Source organism: Megalobrama amblycephala, linkage group LG2 (assembly GCF_018812025.1).
Source record: "Megalobrama amblycephala isolate DHTTF-2021 linkage group LG2, ASM1881202v1, whole genome shotgun sequence".
NCBI lineage: Eukaryota > Metazoa > Chordata > Actinopteri > Cypriniformes > Xenocyprididae > Megalobrama > Megalobrama amblycephala.
Genome location: NC_063045.1, coordinates 36,693,007 through 36,719,524, shown reverse-complemented (window position 1 = coordinate 36,719,524; position 26,518 = coordinate 36,693,007). Strand labels below are relative to the sequence as shown.

Genomic DNA, 26,518 nt, shown 5'->3' with positions numbered 1-26,518 from the left:
ATAGTAAAATGACTAAGGACATAGATTCATGTGATATCTGTTCTGACATCAAAGTTCCTCTTGGAAGTGTCTCATATTAAGGTAGATCCCTGAAGAAAGTCGACATGCAACATTGAGTTATCTGGTGAAGGATTATGTAATTATGTGTTTGGACATTAAAATGTTTTTTGGATCACTTCCTGTCTAGGCCTCCTCTGAGACTCAGACATTCAGGCAGAGGTTAACATTCAAGCGCACAAACAGAACTAGCACTACAGACTAATGAGTCTTACAAACAATACAAAAATTCTATCATTGACCAAAATACTCTCTTAAAATAAGCATTTTCATCAAAATAGATCATATTTAATGTATAGTCTTGGTCTTTTGGCCACGTTCACACAGCAACAGAATATGGCTGTCAGTTCTGTTTGAGTTCTTAATACGGTTACGTTCACACACAGTTCAGTTATTTATGGGAGTGAAAGCCGTATTCTATAAACAAACTCACGCCCGTACATTTTTAGGACTCACAACAGCGTTCTCTGAAAACATGCGCTGTGTGAACAGAACCGCAACGAACTTGCAGTTCGATTGGACTCTTGTCGTATCAAAAGTGACGTTGCAATCTTTGATATTACTTTGGTCACTGTCGTTATGCTTACTAAAAAGAGAATACATGCTCGACTCTCGTTGCACATTCATACAGACAGCATTTGAGACGCTACTGTAAGATATTGTTTGAACAGGACATTGAGACTCACACCTGTAAGTAAATACGGTTGTCAGTCCCAAAAACTGACAGTGTGAATGTAGCCACATTTTTCTTTGAATACATTTGTGCATTGTTTTCAAATCTTTCATCTAAAATTAATTCCATTCTGACATTTTGTCATCAATGAATATTGTGTTTTACGAAATGTCACATTACTGAAGTAAAATGGGTTGAGCACACTGAGTCTCATTTACTAATTTTTGTTATTTACCAACTCAATAATGGAATTTTGTTCAGGTCCTCTGTACTAGTTCTTTTCACTTGTATTGAATCATTTGAATTGTATCATTGCTCATTTGTAAGAAGCTTTAGATAAAAGCATCTGCTAAATAAATGTAATAAATGTAAATGTAAATGACCGATGAGTGAAGGTCAAATGCCTCTCTGGCCAGTATCAGTATGAACTCTTCTTTTCCTCTTCTTCTATTCTCAGAATAACACCTCTAGAAAGGGGAAACTGTACACAGATGTTTCAGGTGGAGTTTTCTCCGTGCATCTGATAAAGGCTACAGTCAGGTGGTGTTAAGTGTCAAGTCATTATCACTCAGCTGTGTGTAATGGCTTCCTAAATTAAATTATCATACTAGTTCATCAATTAGAAGGATGGCACTTTCATTGCTTTCTGAATTTGGTGACTGATAACAAGGACAAAGCAACTACTATCTAAACTATCAACATAAGATTTCATTTGCAACCCATTGTACTTTTGTAATGTGACGTATACAACTGTTCAAAAGTTTGGGGTCAGTAAGATTTTTGATATTTTTGTAGGAAGTCTCTTCTGCTCACCAAGGCTGCATTAACGGATTAAAAATACAGTAACAACCGTAATGTTGTGAAATATTATTACAATTTAAAATAACTGTTTGTTATAGTAATATATTTTAAAATGTAATTTATTCCTCTGATTTAACGCTGAATTTTCAGCTTCATTACTCCAGTCTTCAGTGTCACATGATCCTTCAGAAATCATTCTTATATGCTGATTTGCTGCTCAAGAAATATTTCTGATTATTATCAATGTTTTGAGCTGCTTAAAATTTTTGTGGAAACTGCAATACATCCCGGACGAGCCCCCACTTGTTATGTGCCCCTCTTTTAAGTGTAGTGGTGAGAAGAGGAGTGCAACAAAAATAGCGTGGAGAGAATGAGAGAACTGCCTTCTCCAGGTCCCCGGGCAGATACAAAATGCTCAACAAAACTAGTTTCAAAATAACAAAATATGTATTAAACAAACTGTGTTAATTAAAAAGGTTTTAGGAGGGGAGAGGCCAAAACAACAAACAAAAGAGCATTCTTAATAAAGTTTTTAAGGGATAACTTGCCTACCAAAAGAAAACATAATAAAATACAAAAACAATTCCCTAACTCCCTTTCTGCATAAACACACGAGAAAATATATGGTTCTTAAGAAAACAAAGGCACCCACTTCCCAACAAAAACAAAAAAGAAAATATTTAAAGTGGAAAACTCTGTACTGCTCAGATTGAACTAAAGTCTCAGGAATACAGACGTTAGCTGAAACACTACACAGCTCAGGTACGCCAAAGTTAGCTGAAGCACACTTAACAGCTCAAATTGTTGTAAAGTATTAGATATACACGAGTTAGCTGAGACACTTCACAACTCTTTACCTGAACACTACAGGCAAGGTAATATACAAAACATAGAAAAACAACAGTCCTGGGACCTGGAGACAGCAGTTCTCTCATTCTCTCCACACTATTTTTGTTACACTCCTCTTCTCACCCCTAGACTGAAAAAAGGGGCACATAACAAGTAATTTCTTTTCAGGATCATTGCTTAATAGAAAAATCACAGCATTTATTTTTGAAAAATAAGTCATAAATTGTATATTTACTGTGATTTTTTGATCAATTTAGGGCATCTCTTGCTACAATATGAAATTTTCACAGTAAAACTTTCACACAGTAGTGTATTTCCAAGTAAAACAGAATATTCAAAGAGAAAAATAAAAGGCAGGTTGAGAATTTATCCACATGGAGTTGATTGGATGCTAAAAAGTTGGCGTTCATACGGTTGATAAAAAGTAAAACTGACTAAAATGAATCAATGACATGATAAAATTTACAGGGTTGATCAAAAAGATGTAATGATGAATGATGCAATAAGACCAAGAATATGCATTACGAAAATAAACAGTGTTTCATGTTGACTTTAGAAAATGCATTGAGGAAGCGTGTACCATTTTCCTTTCCTGGGGGTGTTATTTTGGAAATTGAAGAAGATTGAAGATGATTTCACAACCTCTTTTTCTAATCTAGAGGATTTTGCACACCCCATTACACATTCATGTACCAAAGTGCCATGTTGGTGCATGGCATACTTCTCATCTGAAATCCACTAGTACCCTTGAGTAATGCAGCAAATGTTTGAGACAGTCAAAGTACCAATTTAGAAACTATGACTATTTCAGGGCAACTGAGGTAATGTCTGTTATCCCTTCCTGTAACAGGTTTTCTTGTATAACCACAGTAAACACAGTGAATACAGACAGAGGGTACACAGCAATGAACAAAAATAGTCAGTGGAAAACACAGTGGCACTAACCGAGCACACAAACACTAACAGGAAGGACACCTCTCACCTGACAAATTGAATTTTTCACATCCAGTGTTTTTTTTTTGTCCCACAGGGCACCTGTAGACATCTCCGGTCCGGTGAGCCGGCTGTCCAGTAAGAGGAGAACCGATCAGAACCCTTTCAGAAAAAAAAACAGGAAGTAGAGAGTGGGGTCATTAATCCTTGACCACAAAAAACCTTTGGGATTTGTGAGAAAGTGGAAGCCCGCTGAGCCAAAGTGCAGCTGATTGATTCGCCAGTTTTCCAGTGGGAAAGAAAAGCATAACATAAATATGCACAGGCTTATTTTTAAATATTACAGTAAAATGGAACATATGTGAAATGTCAGTAGGATGGGGAGCAAAGAGTTTCTTTTTTCGTCACAATAACAGTTAGAAAGTTTGACTATGATATTGAGGGATATGTGATGTTTTACCCTTGAACCCCACTGTGATTTATGTGCTTTACAATGAGATAACGTAAGGTTGTTTAAGTTTCGTTATGTTCTGTGGTACATCTGAGTGCACTTAGCTTAATAAAGAACATTCACCGTGTTCCTCAGATTTCTAATGGTGGTTTTTGACAACAGTGCTAAAAGTAGACATCCTTGTGTAAGCATGTAAACAACCCAAGTCATTAACATTCCTGTGCACAAATGGGCCTTGACACAGCAGTGGATACAACACAATCTTCCCTGGTTACAACAGGCACCAGTCATCTTCTAGTCTACAGACAATATCTTTTAGAAATATTTCACAAAAGAAATCATGTTATTCCAAATCTACGGGAAAAAATGAAAAAGGTCACTGCAACACAGATAAACCTGTTATTTAAAGTTATAAAGTCCGAATTGTGAGATATAACTCACAATTGTGAGAGAAAAAAAAGTTCTGTGGTGGTACGTTTGAATATATGAAATAGAACACAAAAGGAGAAATGTTGCATAATGTTCAGGCTGCTCTAATTCCACACAATGAAAGTGAATGGGGACAGAGGCTGTCAAACCAAAATGGCACCAAAAAGCACCATAGAGTTTATCCACATGTCTTCCGAAGTCATATTCACAGAAAAAATTCTCCACTGTAACTTCAAAACATCTTTTGTGGAATTAAAATATGGTGCATGAATCCATGTGGCCACAAAAAATTCAAGAATCAGTGATTTTACTTTGTAATTTTAACTTTGCTGTTATTTTGATCATCAAAAAAAAAAGAAAGAAATTAACTTATCTAAGTCTATTAAATCATCTAACGACCCTGAACAGATCACTGGCAAGGTTTACACGTCAGCCAAGGCCACCTGTGAGAGGTTTACATAAAGCGGTCTTGGGGTTTTCACACCAGCTGAGGTGTTTCTCTAGAGATAGAAGGTTCACCTTTACAAGCAGTCCTGAAACGTGCTGCTGGACCAATTTTTAAGAGGCTACAGATGTCTGAATTCACTAAGGTTTCACTGAGGGGAACAGTTTCCTACAGTAGGGAATCCTTTCCATTTATTTATATGCTTAATGGAGTTAGCAGACCTGAGTACATTAGCTTGATGTCTTTATAAGAAAAAACAAGAGCCATTACAAAAGCAGACTACATCTGTGGTGCTCATAGGTTTACCATGCAATTCTAGCATTATTATGGAATTGTTCTGAGTATATTTTTAATACGATGCAAATGAAATTTAGCATCAAAACCATTTGCCAGTGTCATGACACTCAAGCATGTGTTTTTGTTTTTATAATCAGTGATGCTGTCTACACTGGATGCGGCGCGATGCAACACAACAAATCCCTGACAGTAAACTGATGCCTCATTTTATTTATGACATACTCCAAGCACTCGCGATACTTCTCATAGGAAGGACAAATGGATTTGCAATGGTCCAGTGTAGACAGCTTCTAGCTGTTGCAGCGCAGCGCAATGCGGCACGCCAACGGTCGCATCCTGTGTAGATATGGTGTAAGTATTTATAGAAATAATATGTAGCTTACCACTTTCCTTCACTGTTCTCAAACTGTTGGACAGTGTATCCGAACATGTCCTCCACTGGTCCACTGAATGACATCCCGTTCTTCTCATCCACATTGAAACATGACAACCATGGCAGCAGAACTATCAAGAAAAGATGCAATAAACAGACAACATTTAACATACAGTAATGTATCTCACTTTATCTTCTAGACCAAAGGTCAATTTGTCCATTTAAAGAGGTGTTTCCAAAGAGAAGATAAAGGTCATAATAATGATTAATATTTGATAACTAACACAATCACTGTTTGGAAGTCTGACTCCAATTCATAATTTGTTCCGTTGCCAAAACAAGATGAATGAACAGAACAAGTTAATGCAATTTTTTAGCTGTTTATTAATTGTTAAATATTTATAATGAATAATAATTTACGTCAATAAATAAAAAACTTTCCATTTCCCTTTTTTGTTTTGAGAGAGAGAAAATGGTCCCAGTTGTGCATGCCCAGTTGTGTGGGAATGAAACATGCAAATTCTACAGGGAGCAATACACGCATAGTAGGCAGAGGAATTTCACAGAGCAATGTGGAGCAGCCGCCCTGACCTCTTGGACAATGTCCTCTTCATGAAGACCACCAAAATCTGTCTTTTAGTACTGTATATAAAAGGAGAACTAAATATAGTGTTTAAATGCTTCATTGTGCAGAGGCCACAGAGAGCCTTTTCACATGTTGTGTGCAACGGCATTCCAGTCATGATTTATTCAATTCCTGGATTTGGAAGGGAATTGTGAAGATTAACAAATCACTGTGGTGTTGAGTAGGTTTCTGAATCTGGGTGAGAACATGAAGAGACAGAGAGACAGAAAGCCAGTTGTACTCCCTAATGTCTGTTGTTGATAACAGTCATGTTCTGAGCTAATGAATGTAGAATAATATGTAGGGCTTTGGCACTTTGGGCTCACTGCTAATGTCATGGCTCCGTGAGGAAACAGAAAGGCAGTGTATGTCCTTGGGCAGGCCTCATGTAAATGTCCACTCAACAGTAATTAATATTTCCAGCTATGCCTCCAAACCCGGTTTCCACTGAGTCTTATTTCTGAGGAGGATGTGCATGATGGGTGACCATCTGAAAAACCAGACTGTTTATACACACACCACTATGATGAGCAAGACACACAACCAAAGTGTTTTGGAAAAGCAAGCAGAATAAAATAGGATGAATAGAGCTGTAAAAGAAGCTGTAGAAGAAGAAACATGTTCATTTGAGACATGCTGACCCGTGAGCCTTTCTTGGCCTGAGGAACTGCTGCTTTGTTTTTAGTGAGATTTGCAAGTTAGATAAGCAGAACGAATTTCCTCTGTAATCTAGATTTAACCAATGTGTCTTGTAAAAGCTGAACATAAACATGAAGATGCTAAAGAATATGAAGGTGAAGAAGAAGACTAAAGCATGAACATGATGAAGCTGAAGACTAAGAAAAATCTGAATATGAAGAAGATAGAGCTGATAAAAGCTGATAAAAATAATGGAAAATGAAAAAATCTGTAGAATCTGAAATGGAAGTCTTAAAAAAAGCTGTTGAAGCTCAAGAAGGCCAAGAAGAATCTGGAGAAAATGAAGATAATGACAAAGTGGATAATGAAGAAGAACATTAAAAAGACACTGATGAAGATGAAGATGACGAATCTGAAGAAGATGCTTAAGAACATGTGCGACAGAACAAATTTCATTTGCACAATAGTCATTTGGAAAAACAAGAACAGAAAGAAGAAGAGAGAAGCTGAAGTAGATGAAGACAATGAAAAATGAAAAAGATGATGACAACAAAGAATAATAAGAGGAAGAAGTTGAATAAAGAAGAAGAAGAAGAAGAAGATGATTTTAAAGGATAAGCTGTAAAATTATCAAAGGAGATGCTAAAGAAAATCAATTAACATGAAGACAAAGAATAATAAGAGGAAGAAGTTGAATGAAGAAGAAAAAGAAGTTGGAAGATGATGATGATGATGATGATGACGATGATGAATCCTCAATGGACAAGCTGATAAAAAACACAATGAAGAACATGAAGTAGAACATTTGAAACTTAGATAAAAAACAAATGTCCTCTGCCATCTTATTCAAACACACAATAAAAAAACATGTTTTAATGTTTGGGAAAAGCAATAAATTAAAAAGTTTGAAGACAAACTTTAAGTTAGAAACTTTTTTTAAGCTAGAAAGTTTGAAGTAGTTTTAAAAGTTTGAAGTTTGAAAGTTTTAGTTTAGTAGTTTTGATAGATAGATAGATAGATAGATAGATAGATAGATAGATAGATAGATAGATAGATAGATAGATAGATAGATAGATAGATAGATAGATAGAGAGTCTCAAGGCTAGGGTACTCAGGGTGGTTGCTAGGGTGTTGCTATACGGTTGCTAGGGTACGCAGGGTCGTTGCTAGGGTGTTGCTATGCGGTTGCTAGAGAACTCGGGTGGTTGCTAAGGTGTTGCTATGCAGTTGCTAGGGTACTCGGGGTGGTTTCTAGGGTGTTGCTATGTGGTTTCTAGGGTATTCTGAGTGGTTGCTAAGGTGTTGCTATGCAGTTGCTAAGTTGTTTTGGGTGGTTGCTATGAGATAGATAGATCATATTAGAGAGACAGAGAGATAGATAGATAGGTTTATGAGTTTCAATGGATTAGAAATAGTACATAGAATGGCACTTGAGTCTAATTGAGTTTGAGTCTAATGGGCTTCCGTAGTTTAAATTTGAATTTTGACCGTTGGAATTCGAAAGTCTTGGCTCATTTGAACATTCCGTCAATGATTTTTCCGAGCTTTAATAGTCATTTTTAGGAAAACTGTAAGTCGGATCAGTTAGAAAAGATATAGCACACTAAGTCAGAACAGTCTGAAGGTCTGACCCGAGTTTGGAGTATGTAGAGTTAAAGCTCTAGGAGGAGTTAGAGTTGGAAATTTTAGTCTCAGAAGAAAATAGCATAACAGTAAGTTGGCTTTTTCAAGCCAACTTAAGACAAAGAGACTGAAGAAGAAGACAGACAAAGATGACACTGAAGAAGAAGAAGCAGAAGAGGAAGAAGAAGAAGAGATGTGCCAACACATGGGCCTTTCTCATCCTGAGGGGCAGCTGTTTTGTTTTGGGTCGGATATGCAAGTTAGATAAACAAAATGAATTTCCTCTGCAATCTACTGACTCTGTAAACAAAGACATAGAGAGCCAAAGGCAACTGGACAGCTGGTTTCCTCCTCGACCATGTCTATCTCCTCACAGACAAAAACACACACCATCCTCTAAACGGTCTCCTCTCTTAACGAAGTGGGTGTTTGTAATGTGTAGCGAGAGGAAAAGGCAAGACTTCCTGCTAAGGTTTAATGCAGGACGCGCTCGCAGCACACAGTGAGCTAGTGCTTTGCAAACACGCTACTAATCATACACACACAGCGCTTATGCAATCACAATGACACACACATAACTCTGAAACCTCAGGAAAACACCCTTGCATTAGATTTCAGTCATTTTTGCTGGATTCATGATAATGAAGAATGGAAAAAAATCGTCCATTCTCTTAATAGACTTGATTGATTTCAACAGTATTGAGTCAATTAGGTGATTCAAGATGGCCACCAGCCAAAGAGGCCCTTTGCATTGATCACAAATGGGGAAGAGATGCTTAGACGGTGGATCATAGCTCTACAAGAGTATTATTTACAGTCAAGATTCAGGCGTAGAGGGGGTTTCTAACTCTTAAAGAGGGCCTGTTATGCTTTTTTACATGTTCAGCTTTCTTTAGTAAAGTAATGTTGCTGTTTGACCATGGAAAAGATCGGCCAAGTTACAAAGCACAAATTCAATTCAAAGTGAGTTATTCTCTATCAGTAAGCAGTTTCTGAACTCTCTGAATTGTCTTGTTTGTAGTCTTGAGTTTTCTTCCGGGAATGAACGTGTCACAGTATCCCTCATTTAAATTCCCACCCAAGGTATAGGCAAAAAAGGGACATGGCATGGTTGAGTTAGTAGTGTGTTGAAACTTGCGGTTATGGTTAGGTGTGTGACATTTCTCAAACACGCTCAAAGTGGTTGACCAATCACAACACACTGGTTCAGCCGACCAATCAGAGCACAGTGAGCTTTTCAGAAGGAGGGACTTCATGGAGATAGAAACTAAACAGAGTGTTACTGACAGACTGGGTGTTTTTGAACATTCAAGTATGAAAAACTAATAGTAATAGTAGAGCCAAAAACACAAAATCAAGACTTTGTAAAAGTGCATAATATGGACTGATTGAAAAGAATGGCAGAATCCCTCCTAACCAATGAATTGAACTGAATTAAATATCTCAGAATAAATATCAATTCCACAATATCACAATATCAATTCCAATTAATTTGGGTATATATATATATATTGCTTATATAAAAGAAGTTTCCACTCAACCAAATTTTCTGTAAGAGATACAGAGCGGTTTTTCAGACTGATTAACTATTTGCAATCTCATGAGAAAATGTAACTATTTTACATTTTGATTCATGCAAAAATGTAAAATTTTTTAGAAAAAAGGTCCACTAAAACCTTCAAAGGGGCAACATCATATTGTACAAAACCACCAATTTGCCCAAAAAAAAATAAAATAAATTTAAAAAATTACAAATTGCCACTTGTTGCACTGTAAATTTTTGATGCCATTAAAAATAACTTGCTAAGAAAAGTCATTTGTTTGTAAATGTATTGTATGTTTTGCATGCCGCTTGTGAGGACAACTCAGTAGAAACACACTTCCTTTTCTAGTCTTGCACTATCAAAAGCACTTCCTGCCAGTCAGAACTGAGCATCTGCTAAATGTCTCAAATGTAAAACGTGCGGTTTACATGTTCATTTCTGTGTAACAGGACATCATTTCCAAATACATGCAGGACTAAAGTGTAAAAATAAAATTAGCCTACACACAGCAGATTTTCTATTTCCCATCCAAAAATGGACAAAAACAATATGCGGACAATACTAAAGAATTGTAGGCATGTTTTGATCTTTCTATTTGTTCCAAAGTTTTCAGAAAGCATGCATGACCTTTAATGCTTTCATTTCTGACATCTTTGCCAAACTATAATAACTAACATAGCTGGATGACACCTCACAATGACATCATAGTGACATCATCAAACATTATCATCACGCCCAAATGTTTATGGTGCAAACCTTGGTATCCGTGGAGATGTGAAAAGAAAACTGGGAACACGTTTTGGATCTCTACAAGCTCTTTAAAGTGGTAAAGCTCCAAGCTTATATTGCAGTCAAGGTCAAAACGTGTTAAATGACGCTGTCTTCCCCCTTCAGGTTTGATCATGTGTCATATGTTAGTGCCAAAATGTGATTAATTGTATGAAGCTGTAGATGCCGGCAATGTGTTGGATTTATCTGTGCTAAGACTTTTAAATCAGCCCATTTGGCAACGGGAGAGCTGCGTGATTATGAGAAACGAAGCCTGGGTCGAGGCCTTGTCTGGCTCACACATGCTCTTTCATGACAAAGCAGATCTCAAGATAATCACGTAAATGTGTCCTTGTGCACACACTCTCCTTGTCGCTTTCTTTCCTGGCCAAAGAGGCTGATATATCTGAATGAATTTGAGTACTGACATGCACACAATGTCGGATACACTTCTTTGGGTTAATAGGTGCACTAAAATAACAAGATAGAATAAGAAGATATAATAATACATTATAAGCCAATTGTATTGTTGTATGTACTACCAAGATTAAAAAATCTTTCCAATACAAATGTGCTAATTAATGAGCTAATATTACAATTTTATACTATTTTGTTCAAATCAGGGTTTCCCAAATGTGTGTTTGTGAACACCTGTGAAGAATTTAAGACATAAATATTAGTATTGTAACATAAAATAAAATAATTATTAGACCTATAATTATTGAATGATTTTTTTATTTTACAGGACAATTTACAACAGATAATTTACAACAATAATATATTAGATATATTATATTAGAGTTCATCAATAATATGATAATAATAGTAACTACAGGAGTAAAGTTTGTGAACAAACTTTGATGCTGGCCTGAGAATGCCTTGTCTGAAAGTTTGAAGTGATTGTAAAAACTTGAAATGTGTGAAATAGTTTAGAGTGGGAGAGAGTTTTTAAAGCTTGAAGGTTTTGAGTTTGAATCGGTTTTAAAAACATAGGGCCCTATTTTAACGATCTAAACGCAAAGTGTAAAGCGCAAGGCGCAGGTGCACTCAGGGCGTGTCCAAATCCACTTTTGCTATTTTAACGACGGAAAAAACGGTCCGTTTTGAAATGGGTTGTCCCTATTCTCTTAATGAGTAATGGGCATAACGTTCAATAAACCAATCAGAGTGTCATCTCCCATTCCCTTTAAGAGCGAGATGCGCTCGCGCCATGGCGGATTGCTATTTACATGGCGGAATTTGTTGGCGGAATAACACAATAATATTCTTTTACACTGTAATCCTTTTGTTTTTAATATTTGGCATGTTTGTGTGATGCGCATCCCTGTGTGTAATAAGCAAAGTCAACGCGCACTGTGGACGCGCCCAGAGGCGCAGTTTCTACCAACGCGCTCTAACAAAAAAATATTGCGCCATTGACTTTAGACCTTAGACCAGGTTTGAGTTGGTCTATGGCGCAGTCTATTTTCAGCTCCTTAAAATAGCAATGCGCCGGCAATGCGCCTGAACACACCTCTTTTTTAGACCAGCACGCCCATGGGCGCACTAACTGGCGCAAATGCATTTACTAATTTAAGGACGTGGCGCTGAACGGGAAAACGCGAACGCCGCCGGACGCAAACTAGCAAACACACTTGCGCTGCGCCTTGCGTCGCATTGCGCCAGGTGTATTATAGGGCCCTCAAAGTTTGAAGGTTTTAAGTCTCTCAGACAAATTGTTTGATATGTGGCTGTTAGCGTATTTGGGGTGGTTGCTAGGGTGTTGCTATGTGGTTGCTGGGGTACTCAGGCTAGTTGCTAGGGTGTTGCTATGGGGTTGCTAGGTTACTCAGGGTGGTTGTTAGGGTGTAGCTATAAATGCTATAAAAATGTTTTTTTTTTTACCCAATTAACTAATAAACAAAACAACAGATTAATTGGTTATTAAATAAACATTACTTGAGGCCCTACACCCAATTCATAAAAATTGTATTCAAATGCAACCATTCCCACAAATGTAGTGCTGAACGCAATTTGCAATTTGCACATAGAAAGGAGGTGCATTTGCTTTGGAAATAATGACATTAAAGTATTTTTATTTGAACACATGTAGCACCTTATTAAGTTGTATTGTGGGTGATTAGTAAATAAGCATGAAATGCCACATGTGAAAGTGGCAAAACTCTATAGTGAAATCACCACACATCCCCAATATCCTGTTCCTGAATATGCTGCCTTCAGATGTGTCCTCTGGAGGACCAGCATTTTATTGGCCATGGAAAAGTACGCCCACAGAATGACATAATGCTCCCTGCTGGTTACAGAAGCTTTTATTCCAGCTTCCTCCGCACTAGAGGGAGAGAGACCCCTGATCATGTTCTGTCAAACGCCCACCTTGTACAAACACTCACACAAAAACACACCCAGACACTCCCCAAAAACGGCGGTTCCCACGCAGTTCTGTAAGTGTCCAGCCACACGGTGCACAGATGGGCCAGGAACCCAGGCTTGCTCAAACATCACACAGAAATGTTTTGAGACTAAAAATACACAGCGCGGGGCAAAGCGGGTCACTTCCGACATCTCAACCGAAAAATAATGGCCAGAGAATCACTACCACATAGAGTAAGGAGACAACTGAGGGTAAACTATTGATGTTATGACATCCCATTTGACAAAAAATATATATTATACAAATAATGGGATATATATGTATATATATATATATATATATATATATATATATATATTCAGGATCTGCAGAGGCCAATCATCCAGAACACTGACATATTCAAATCCTGTGATCTCCGCAGTCAGAAAGAAAAATTAGCTATAAATTAGATGTTTTAGCAATTATTGCAAATTAGGTAAAATAAATACTGCTGCCCTCCATCCAAATGGAAAAGGTTATGCTGTCTATCTGCATCATGAGAATAAAATGAAACATCCCCCGTAGCTAATCACAGAATGTCACATGTATAGTGCGGCTCTGGAAACAGTTAGCCTGTTCTGCCTGTCCCGCTGGAGGGGAGTTCGATTCTCTGCAGCAGACATTATCCAGCTCACTTCCTGGAGCTGTGCTGAATGCCAACATTCTCTGAGACTGCCGTTTTACATGCTGCTGGAATTAACACTCCTACATCATGTACATGGACTGACTTATGTCTCTCAGCTGGAGTTTAAGTCAAAGCTTGCCTAGTTGTCCCGGATGGTACTTGATTCATGTGAGTTTGGGGATGAAGTCTCTGTAAAGGGCAAAGTTCAAGCTAAATATTATGGTGAGATACGAAAAAAGCTGCAGTATTTTATAGACTGGCAGCAAATGCAAATATATGGTATACGCGCACATTTCAGATATCATTCTACAGATACAGTAGCAAAAACTATTGATATGGCAAGAGAAATGATGATGTTTCTATGTAGTGTGCCTCAGAGGCTTGATAAAACAAGAGCTCTGTGTTGTACAGCACATCAGCATTATTAATAGGCTGAAAGATGTACTTTTCTGTGTCTGGAAGAAATGTTATTTGTTGTTGCGCCTAAGTGAAGATAATGCGATCATGTTAGGGGCTTTCTTGCCTTTTCTTCGCAAATACCCTGTGAAGTTCAATCACATGACAGATAAAAAAAAGGCTCATGAAGACGAACATTGTTTAGCTTTCTCTTGCACTGTCCTCCTAAATACAGTCCTTTATATTTTATTTTAGTAACATATGTTTATATAAAAAGATAAATAAGAACATATAAATCGAACACGTTGTCATATTTTTTTAAAGGGAAGTACATGTGACAATAAGTAATTAGGGAATAAGTAGGTGGATTCAGTCTTTTATTCAATAGTTCAATAAACAAGAAGTTTATATTGAGTTACATTTTAGACACAATATTGAGAGTTACTTGAGCCTTGTTTCTGACCTGTTGCTGTCTGCATTTCCATCGAGGTCTAAAGAACCGTGAAGATTAGTCCGGTGACATAGGACTGCGTGCAACTTTCCAGTACTGGATTTCTTCCTCTGCAACAAAGCCTGAACCTTGTCGTCATTCCATTGATTGTAATTTTTAACTTCCATTGTTGATTCATATAGCAAACAACTCTTACTGCACGCATCGCAACAGACTTTTAAAAAAGGTGGTGGAAATAAAATGCTTGGAGTCAACCAATCATAATGCTGCATAAACTCAGTCAGCATGTTCAACGCCCAAGTCCCACCCCCGAAAGTTCCTGAACTTTGAAAAAGTACTACCTAGTGAGCAGGGACTTTCTGAGGGGGAAATTTTTACCCAGAACTTCATTAAGACCCTGGTCCCTGCGGTCGAAACACACAGAGTACCACCCCAAACTCCCTAGTTCCTGGGAAAAGATCCTGCGGTGGAAAAGCGGTCTTTGTCTGCCAACGAAAACAATTCCAAACGAATGAATCCAGAATGAATCAGTGGTTTTGAACAAACTGGTTGAATGAATGATTCAATGACTTTTTCTTAAAAAACAGTCACTTCATTCATTACTAAATGAATCAGCAGTTTTAAACAAATCGGTTGAATGAATGCTTCAATGGCTCATTCTTAAAAACAGAGGCTCCGTTCGAAATCCCGTATCTTTTCAGTAGGTACTTCTTTTAAATAAGCAGTAAAAGTGATTCCTTCATGACCATTAAAAAAGTACATTCTATATGGTATAAATGTATGTAGTATGAATGTAGTATGAATGTTGTCATTGTCATCTGACCTTCCAAAGTCAGTTGCATTGCTTCACTGCCATTCATGCAAGTCCTCTCCCATGGCCTCATAGGATAGAAGTAATAGGTTATTTACTTTTCACCTACTGTTTTATGAATTCTATGAATAACTGCCTTTCATAGAGTAAAGAAGTATGCACATTCGGATGCAGCCAACCACTTGTTTCATTCCTGAATGACTCAGCAGTTTTTAACAAATCGGTTGAATGAATGATTCAATGACTCACTCATAGTGACTTGTCACCACCTACTGGTGTAACGATGTAACCTGCAGAAAGAGACCCTGAAAAATCATATATCAGCTAAATAATGATTCCCTTGTTACATTTACATCAGAATTTTTTTACATTACAGCAAAAATAATGTTCAAAACATAACAGAAAACCAAAAGTTTACATTTGCATAAAAACACGATTTGGTATTTGACAGTTCTGTCAACTGTTCCCAGTGTCCCAGCAAGCTCATTAACAGTGACACATGGGTGAAATAGCACCTGTAAAGAATCTGTTCGCTCTCATTATTTTTGTGCTGTGAGGTTTATGGCCTTTGAGAGAGAGGTCACCAGGTCGTGCCCCTGGGGTCATGTTTTTTAGATGCTTCAAAATGTCTAGCTGGTTATGTTGAACATTTTATGGGAGAATGGATTTACCCTGTAAAGTTTCAGTTCTACGGTGCTCATTTTGAGGGATGCTGCTAAAAAGAACAAGCACTTCTGAAACGGCTTTTGCTTTTCGTCTGACATCACAAATCTCTCTCACTTTTCACCCCTACCCTCTAACTGCCTGGCTCCTTCCTGGTATGTAACACCAAAACATTTGTCTCTAATGTGATCTGTGCTTCTGTAGTTGACCTTTTCTATGGAAAGCTGACAGAAATAAGAGAGATACAGTACAGTAACTTGTCTCCTGGCAGGAGACAATATGCTGATTCAGAATAAATGTGATTGCACATTTGCCATATCAACTGTGTCTCATATTATGGTTGAATATTTAAGAAATATAATTTACAGTATTTTGTTTCTAAAATGTGCTTTTCTACAGTTTTCATCACGTAAATGTAACTTTCAGGAAGTTGTGATGTTCATGCACATACAAACTTATACAAACGTCCTTGAATGATGCTTACTTTACCCAGTACTGTAAGCTCAAAAAAACAACAACTGTGTTTTAAGGAATTGTTTAAAATCTAATCTCTTTTATTTAACAGCACAATCACTATAATTTATGTAGATTACTGTAGTATTATGTTGCAAGGTTTAACATATTTAGAGGCTGCTCTGTAAAATCTCTTTTACTGTAGTAAGAGGCCATAGTCATATTATTTTTATTAAATCTGACAGCGTGCAATGTTCCCTGCATCTATGACAGCTTTATGTTTTTGAAGGCAAAGTCTGACTTATATTAAAGATAACTAAGTTTTGAACTGTCTGTTTTTTGTCATAAACATTTGAGGTATGTACTTTTATGATTTTGTTGTTAGAGAAACTATATAGATTTCAGTGTCTAAGCAATTGAGGAAAAACTGTAAAATACACTAATTTTGCACTAGCAGAAAGCAGGACAGGAAAATGAGATTTACTGCAGAGCTTCCCTGTATAGTTCAAAGAAGTGCAAAGAATACAACAGATCTGAATGCTAAAACTAACAATGTCAGGCTTCCGATTTCAGAGGTGTTACTTCCTGTGCATCTTTTTTGAAGTCAAAGTAAGTTAACGGTTGTTTCAAATGTGCAAGAAACTGTTAGATAAGAAACTGAGACCATCTTAAAAAAATTCTAAGATAAGCTAGATGTGCTATTCATACCAAAAGTTCAGATTTACTTACTTTCTTCAGTGAAAAAAAAAAAGAAAAATATTTTTTGTCCATACAATAAAAGTCAATTGGAGACTTTCATTGTACAGACAAAATCACTTAAAACATTCTTCAAAATACATCTGTTTCTGTTCCACAGAAAAAAAGAAAGTCATACAATTTTGAAACGACATAAGGGTGAGTAAATTTTTATTTCTGTCATGACAACTCTCAGAGTGTTTAGCATGGAAATGGATTTGACAATATCGATATGTTTGGTCTTGGCAGAATAGATCTGCTATGCTGCTGCTGTTATTGCTGCTACTGCTGCAATACCATATACGGGACTTGCTACTGCCAATACATACACAACACACTGCTGTGAGCAAGATATGCTGCTGCTGTACAAAATAGCATATATGAATTACCCATAGCGTAACTATACAGGTGGAGCTGGGTAAGGTGAGGGTTACTGCAAGCACACTGCACTGCTACAGCCAATGCTGACCAAGTATTTGAAGGTTGGCTACTGATACAACAGGAACCAATCAGCTGTGCCCTATAGAGAATGATGTGATTGCAAGCAGATTGAGTTAAGGACCTATCAGCCTGTGCCATCTAGAGTTTCATGACTTTGTATTTTTATGTAAACTGCCCTTAATTCTGGATAACAAACCTAATGTCATTCTATAAGTGCATTAGTTTTTTTGAGCGACTGGAAACAAAAGACATGATTTTCCTTACAAAGTCACTTGCAGATCAAAGTTGGAGATGTTTCTGAACATCAGGAAGCTAAGTATGTGCAGATGGGATGGAAACTTAAGTCAATGGTGTATCTGATGGATCATAGGAACGGAGCAGCAGCAAGAGATGTGCCAGCCTCCGGTTCACTCGCTCAAACAGTACTTTTCCAGAACTTGACAGCCTGGCACAAAGCGGATTGCAGGAGCAGTTTTCCAGCAAGCAAGAATGTTTAAAATAGCCTGGAACCCAGAATACTTCCTGTGATCATGGCATAATAGCAAGAAAACTAGCCTTATCACAACAATTAATGAGAAACATTCCAGATCGCATGGTAGTCATGTATCATATTCAATGTGAATGTTTTCACAGTAGCTTGTTGAAGAGTTGTTTAAGTTGGAGGCTCACCAATGCAGTAATTATATCTATTATGATAATTTAAACTGAACTGCACATTCTGTGCCAATTCTCAGAAAAAATAAGTGGTTTGTCAAACTGAATTGATGCCACTATGACATTTTCCATGATCAACCTGCACTTGAACACCTCTTTTGAGTACCATCAACTCCAAATTTGCCAGGTCTGGAGATTGTTTCTCTCAGGAGCAGTACAGTACATGAACCATGTCTACTGTCTACAACCATCTTCTGCTATAATTATGAGTCAGAGTGTTTCCTTTGAGAGGACTGGGGCTTGTCTGCATGTAATGGAATGCCATTTTGAAGTTTCCAAGTATGGAAGAAGACGGTTCAAAGCAAGGTCTATTAGGAGATTTGAAACCCTTGCCAGTAAGTGCTCTAGATTTATAACTGTGGAGATCTTCATGCCAGCGAGAGGGGAGTGGCAGATGGCTAACTTCAGCCCGTCTCACTCTGCACTTGACCATTCATCTCCTAATGTCTCTATTTTTGGTGCACATTATTAAATTAGACGGAAAGGGTTGAAATTAATCTACAGTAAGCCATTTTAGATGCGCAGGATAAAAACAAATCACTCCATGAAGTAAAACAAGGTTAATGAGTCTACTCTGAAGATGCCTTTCTGGGATAGCTGACCCAAAAATTAAAATTCTGCTATGATTTACTCACCCTCACCCTCAAAAAAACTTGTTTTTGTGTTCCACAGAAGAAAGGAAAGAGGGTGAGTAAATGTTGACATTTTCATTTTGGGTTGAACTATGCCTTTGAATTCAAAGTACACAAACTGTTCCGCTGTTATGAATCTGTTAAGCATTCGATGAATTTATTATTTATCGGAGACAGTGCAGGCGTTTTGTACATAAAGCACACGCAGAAGGAATGCATTCCTATCAAAGCCTGGAGATAAACCGGACACGCTGTTTATCCAGGGAAAAAAACTCTCAACATTCACAGAATTAACTTTAATGTACGCATTAGTGTGCAAAATAGTAAAATATTAGTAATATTAGTTAAATATGAAAACATTAGTATAATTGTAAAATAAAAGTATTACACAGTATTGTAATGAATATTAGAAAAAAAAAGTATTTTATGGAAAAAAAAATTATATGCACCGTAAACCCGAACAGTACTACTAACTTATAAAGATTGAGTATGCTGCAATTAAAGTCTGTTAAATCATTGATGCAACTTAAAACAATTACATTTTCTGAATGAGGAGTTTAGTTTTATTTTGTGTAGCTCAACATTTTTGAGCAAACCCTTATACTTAAATAATTATTTTTAAGTTTACTGAGTGACATAAAGTGACGTCATCAGTGTGACATCCTTTCTCTAACCGACATTATCTGAAGAATCCATTCAAAATTAAAATGAGTTGCAGCAGATTTCAAGTTTCCAGCATGCTTTGCGTCACACTGTGTAAGTAGAAAAAATGTTGAATTTGAGTGTTATTTTGTGTATTTATTTGGTATTTAAATTTGTTTCTGTGATGTTACCATAGTGGTGCAGAGTAGTGTCTGTGGTTAGGTCTGCAAATGGGCTGCAAAACTTTATATAACAAAAGACTATATAATGCATGTTGCTGTTGCTAACGAACACTTAAGCATAAATATTAAGTGTAAATATTAGTTTATTTGATGTTTCAATTAAATTGTAATTAGCAAGTTTGTGTAGTACAAAATACATTTTTTAAGTTCTACTAAAATAATTTTTGAGTTGTTTACTTAAACGTTTTGAGTATTGTGAACTTATCGTGTTTTACAAACACTGCATCAAAATAAGTGAAAAAAGAGAAACATTATGTATGGTAAACAATAGTTTTAAGTACAGTGGATTTAAACATTAAATAAAATTTTAAAAATTCAGTTTGACTTAATTGTTATTTATAATTATTGTTTACTTTAAAAAATTTAGTTGTTTTACTTAAAGTGTTAGTTCACCCAAAAATGAAAACAATGTTATTTTTTACTCACCCTCATGTCGTTCTACACACCTAAGACCTTCGTTCATCTTTGAAACACAAATTAAGATATTTTTGATTAAATCTGATGGCTCAGTGAGGCCTGCATAGACAGCAATGGTACTTCCTCTCTCAAGATCCATAAAGGTACTAAAAATCATGTTCATGTGAGAACAGTGGTTCTACCTTAATATTATAAAGTGACAAGAATATTTTATGTGCGCCAAAAAATCAAAATAACGACTTTTTAACAATATCTAGTGACGGGCGATTTCAAAACACTGCTTTGGAGCGTTATGAATCTTTTGAGACGAATCAGTGATTCGGATCGCGTGTCAAACCGCCAAACTGCTGAAATCACGTGACTCACGTGTTTAGAAATCAGCCATCATTAGATATTGTTAAAAAATCGTTATTTTGGTTTTTTGGCAAACAAAAAATATTCTCATCGCTTTATAATATTAAGGAAGAACCACTGAACTCACATGAACTGATTTAAAGGTGCTAAAGAGGATGTTTTGTTTTATACATTTTTGCAATATTACTTGAAACTGTCTTTACTAACTGATAAAAGACTATTTATTAGGTGCAGTGAAAGGAATAATATTAATATACATCATCTGTGCACGAGGAAGGGCCTTAAAAACATCAGCCAATCGTTTACGCGATCATCACGTAAACGATTGGCCCTCTGGCTTGTCAATCACTGCCGTGACGTTCCTTGTGAGAGACGTGCGCGGCTGCGCTCTCAAGTAACTTTCCACACTCCACAGGCGCCGCATGCAATGTTTTTGTCAGGAGACAGGAGTAACAACTGCAGATTATGAGTTACCTGCGGTGAGTCCGACATAATGAATCCACTAACACGACACAGCGAATGCCGGTGGTAAACACTCGTGTTCCAATACTCGTGCACGAGTTTTGGGAGGCGTTCCCTTGAAATGAGCTGTGAAGGAGGGGGGTTGTTCTTACGCATGCGCTCATTTCAAAAACTCAGTAACAGTCTTTGGTTTCTCAGTCGACGAAAAGATCACCTTTAAATATGTTTTTAGTACCATAATGGGGCGACCCGCTCTATGTAGAATAAAACAGTTTTTTCTAGTAGACTTTCTTGTAGATAAAAACTGTCGTCTTTATCTAAGTGTATATTATAATCAGTTATTTTGCTCAAAAATGATATTCTTTTCTTAGTGTATACAATTTTTTAAACCTTTATGGATCTTGAGAGAGGAAGTACCATTGTTGTCTATGCAGGCCTTGCTGAGCCATCAGATTTAATCAAAAATATCTTAATTTGTGTTCCAAAGATGAACGAAAGTCTTAGGGGTATAGAACGACATGAGGGTGAGTAATAAATTACACAATTTTCATTTTGTGAACTAACCCTTTAAATTTTTTGAGGTAATTGGTGTCTACAAAAATTTTGGGTATTCTCAGCTGATCGGTTTTACAGTGTGGGAGTTTTAAGTAATTTGCGAGTGTGCACCATTTATTAACACAATAATACAGATTCAGAAATGTCATCATCAAAAAATACAAACAGAAACCTGGTTTCAATACGTACTTGTTCAATTAAGAAAACAGTACTGTTAGCAAGCTGATTATAACAATTATAATCATAATTCCACATCTCCAAAGACTCCAAATGACCCAATCTATATATATAACAGAGCTTTTTATAACATGTTCCACACCCTTACGTCAATATGTATGTCTGTGATGTCCCACACATCCATAGACACAAGCTGACTGAAAACAGATGCATTTCTTTTGAGTCTCTAACCAAAAACTCTTGCACGCTCATCTCCATTAGGAATTCAGCTTAAATGTCACCACTACAATAACCACATCTGAGTCTTTGGGGCTGTGAAGGAGACACTCTCATAGCCAAACAAGGATTTTCTCTGTTGTCCATAAGGGTGCTGATCTGTAAATCAGGATCTAAAAGCAGGTGAATGATAAGACCTACACTAACATAAAACCACCAAAAGGAATCATGGCTGATTAAGGAATGCTTCACAGTACCACATAAGCATGAATATGCATTTCATCCAGTATCTTGCTAAATTTAATGATATTTATACAGGTAATGACCACCAAGTGTGCTAGCCAATTGGTACTGGACCAGAGTTAAGTGCATGAATGAAGCAACAGTGTGATGACCCTGCACCTAATGCAAGTCAATGTGAACTTTTATCTGCAGCTGCATCCAACTTAATTCCTTAACGCAGGTCACGAGCCTGTATCACATGCATTCCTAAGACTCTGAACCCAAGGAGACATCTGAGCTCTCTTCATTAGGTTAAACAGGGAGGGAACACTGATTGCTATTCCTCATTAAAAGTGCTCTTCCTATGCCCCATTTAATAACATGAATTAAATGTTTACATGAAAGGTTATTAAAAATGTGTCAATATGCAGCTTCACGGACAACAGCCAAAATGTTGATTTATAGTTAAAGGTGCCCTCAGTAAGTTTTTATTTTTTGTTTTATATGGCTCTAATGCTGCCTTCACATGCTATCGGAAATGTAATAATTCCCATTTCTGAAGTAGTGATTACAAGCTCATCGCATTCAAGTTTCGAAATGGGAGGGCGTTCATGTGCAATTTTTACCTAGGATTTACGATAATTCCAAGAGCATGTGTAGGCAGCATAATTCATCCCAAAAGAGGTGGTTTTGGATTTTATACTGACACCTATTGGCTTGCATGTAAGAAGTTTGTTTACACTCTGGATGAAAGTTGCTATATAAATTAAACATAATAATATTGTTGTTGTTGTTGTTGTTGTTATTATAATAACTAATAACTTTAATTGGTCATGTGATCCCAACAAGGCAGCTGCCATAATGGGGCGACCCACTCTAGAATAAAACAGTTTTTTTCTAGTAGACTTTCTTGTAGCCGTTTTTATCTAAGTGTATATTATTTCAGTTATTTTGCTCAAAAATGATATTCATTTCTTAGTGTATACAATTTTTTAGGAAAAAATTATACCTTTTATAGTGCACCTTTAAAATTCGCTATAATTCAGAATGCAGAATGTCAATGTAATGGTAATAATCAAGCAGTCTCAAAATGTCAGTAATCAAGAGATATATAATATCTATTTGCTCTTAACGTAAGACTAAAAGTGCGTTGTCAGGGAAACATTTTATAAAGGCTACATGCATGGACATAGTGTGCGAAAAATCCCCGCGTAAATAAGCGGTTAAGTAATGTTCTGTACGTCAACAAAATAAATAACAATGACTTATGTTCAGAATAGCTTGCTTAACAGACCGCATTCGGGCAAAGTGGATAGCCTAACATCAGATCATCAATAATACATTATATACATTATAATGTATATGTATGGTCTTCGGAATATACAGTGACATTTATAAATAATACGCACAGTTTCGCTCTCGGGTTTTTGACATGTACACATGTAACCGAAACCAGACCAAATAAAAAAACGTACCCAGAAGCGCCGCTAGTGTGAAATGATAGCCTCCAGAAAGCATCTTTCCCGTTCCCTGTCAGAGGCTGGATACGAGGCTCCTTCCCTTGGAAGCGCGGACCCTCAACTGAGCAGCAGACAGACTCTCTGGGGGCAAAGACTCGATTCAATTACTCTCAGAGTTAGCTAGAGGGCATTTCCTCAGCAAAGTCAATGTCCAAGTGCAAGTCTACAGATCTCACACACCTTATGTCTAAACTTACTCCTTGACTGAGTTTACATTTGAAAGCATGAGGGGTGACGATGAGGGAGGGCTTCGCTGGGCATTTAAGGGGAGGATTCTTCCTTATTCAGATTCAAGTAGCTGAAATTAGCGAATGTGTTATGTAGGCCTACCTATCAATGTCAGAAAATTAATTAATACTTTTTGTATTATTTTTCTTTATCACAACTCAAATTCTAGTATTCAGTCGTCTATATTGTTAATCTTTTTTATTATAGTCTATTTGGCAAATTTTTTATTCACAAATGCAATTTTTTGGTTAAGAACCCGCTACTGTAAATTTTTCTTGTAGACTATGATTCCTATGTTTTGTCTTTGATGAAAAACCCTGTTTAACCTTGTACAATTTTTTTTCCATCTGGCTCTTGTTTTTAGCAGAAAAAGTGTTTGAAATTTGTCTTTGACCACACCAGCAATACCATGTACAAACACGTCACACACATATCAGCAAGGGAGAAATGAAAAGAAAAAAAAAACACCATTCTAGATACTAGATCACATCGTTTTTCGATTAAGGAGTCCAGTTGCAGTAGGTACAAAGGATCTTTTATAGATATAACACAAAGGAAAAACTTTTTGGTTTTTAGTACATTGTTTGCGTGTAAAGTAAACTCTGCTGTTGTTGTGTCTGTTCCTTATCTTGCTTAGTCACTTCTGTTCTCAGAAATGCTGTTTTTATCTTGCTACAATGTCATCTGTGCTAGATACTATCAAAGCACAACTCACTATAGTTATTAGTTATTCTGACACAAGTGTGGCCATAATTCTGCTTCATATACACTACCTGCTCTTCATCAAAGACTGAAGTAGCACCAAAGGGATTCTGAAGAATTCTTCCTCCAATAATGACACTTTCAGATGGCAAGCGGTCACATACAAAATTAAAAGTTCAAAGTATACAAAGTGCATAGTTCCTTTGTGCCCTGTGTATTTCTGACACAAAAACTAATCAAAAATTGAATCTCAAGAATCTCTAGAGAAACAGGCAGTTTACATTATTCCAGCTTCCTCTGTTCACTAGATCCTCCCAGAATCACATTTCAGGAAAACACTGATTAGTGTTTTTTTTTGTTTTTTTTGTCTGTCTTTCTTTAATCAATTTCCTACACACCCGTCTGGAAGGCAACCTTACATATCCTATGCATGTACACTCAAAAAAATGATTCTAGCTGCTTGTTCAGTTTATTTAAATAAAATAAGCTGAACCAACACAAATCTTTAGTTTTTTACTTAATTGGCATTTGCACTCAATTGTATTATGTTAAATGAAATTAAATTTGCAAAATGTTAGGTTAACCTAAACCATTTGTGTTGGGACGACATGAATCATTTATGTTGCATTGATTGAAACTGGGCAGTGGATTTCTAGTTCCCAGCATGCTTTGCGTAGGGAAAGATCAGGACAGTAAATGATGAACTTAAGTGCTGTTTAATGTGTTTTTAGTAAAGGGAAATACCTTTTAAAGTTTGATGTTCAGTTATATTTGACATTTAAAAGAGTTTGTTATGTCGATTTTTTTGAGGTTACCATTATGCTGAAGTGTAGACCTTGTGGTTAGGCTATGGGTGGCTGCATGAAATAAATCTATGTTGTTCTCAACAAGCTTTAACTGTGCTAAAGCCAGTGATGAGAAGTTCTTTACCTGATCATTACTTGCATGCTATAAATGTTACTTAGCATATGAAAAAGTGATATTTTAGTTTAGTTTTTATAGAAATATAAATAAATTAGTTTGAGGACCAGCACATAATTTACACAGTCTACATATGGTCATCAGCTTTATCCCTCTCAATGGTCATGAAACATGTATGTCTGTGTACAACAGCTATTCACAACCTAAGCACAAGCGCACATCTTCACCATGATGGTAACAAAAAATGTTTTATATATATACGCTACAAACTCTTTTAAATGTTCAAAATAACTAAACATTAAACACTTAAACACTAACAGGTCTTTCCATTTCCTTAAAAGTGCAGAAAACTTGAGCAACACTGCACAAGGGCACCAGTCTGAATTGCAATAGCACTGGTTGGATCAACAAGAATGAATTATGTTCAGGAAACATTCACAGAATATGTCAAATGAAACTGGTGTGATCTCATTCAATTAGCATGAATTTTACTCATCAGTACAATTAACCTATCTTAAGTTCAAATAAATCAGTTCAACTGTGTGGAAATAGGTGTCATAATTGAATTAAGTTAGACCAACAAGTTATTTTTTTGAGTGTAAGACATATTCCATGAACAGTTTATAGATATGTATATCCCAAACAAATCCCCCAGACTGAAGGAAATGAGGTAGTTTTGACTGACAAATATTTTGCCAAAAGGTCAAATAATAATAAAACAATGTTTTGTATGGGGCATTTCAGATCAAAACATATCTAATGATTTGTAAAGAAAATACATTCAATTACTAATTAGTAAATGCAGTAATGTTTGTACAGATCTATTGAGTTATTATTAAAAATTCAATGCAGACCGTGACTTCAGTACACCTGTTCTGTGATGATATAACTCGGAACTGAAACCAAAAAAGCCTGAAATTCTTGGGGAGAAAAATGGCCCAAAAGAAATAATAATAATAATAATAATAATAATACATTGTATTCATTATTTATATTATTATTATTATTTATTAATTATATTT

At 36.4% G+C, this 26,518-nt stretch overlaps 1 protein-coding gene across 1 annotated transcript in view; it reads right to left on the bottom strand.

Annotated features, from left to right (window-relative positions):
* Nucleotides 1-23,855, bottom strand: part of itga1 (integrin, alpha 1) — a 57,033-nt gene extending 33,178 nt beyond the window's left edge. Inside the window, exons 1-3 of the mRNA XM_048173731.1 lie at nucleotides 23,601-23,855; nucleotides 5,319-5,439; nucleotides 3,363-3,475 (exon numbers count right to left, since the gene is read on the bottom strand). Coding sequence (XP_048029688.1) covers nucleotides 3,363-3,475; nucleotides 5,319-5,439; nucleotides 23,601-23,643 — 277 coding nt within the window. The 5' untranslated portion in view covers nucleotides 23,644-23,855. The remainder of the gene's footprint in view (nucleotides 1-3,362; nucleotides 3,476-5,318; nucleotides 5,440-23,600) is intronic.
* Nucleotides 23,856-26,518: the final 2,663 nt, after the last annotated feature.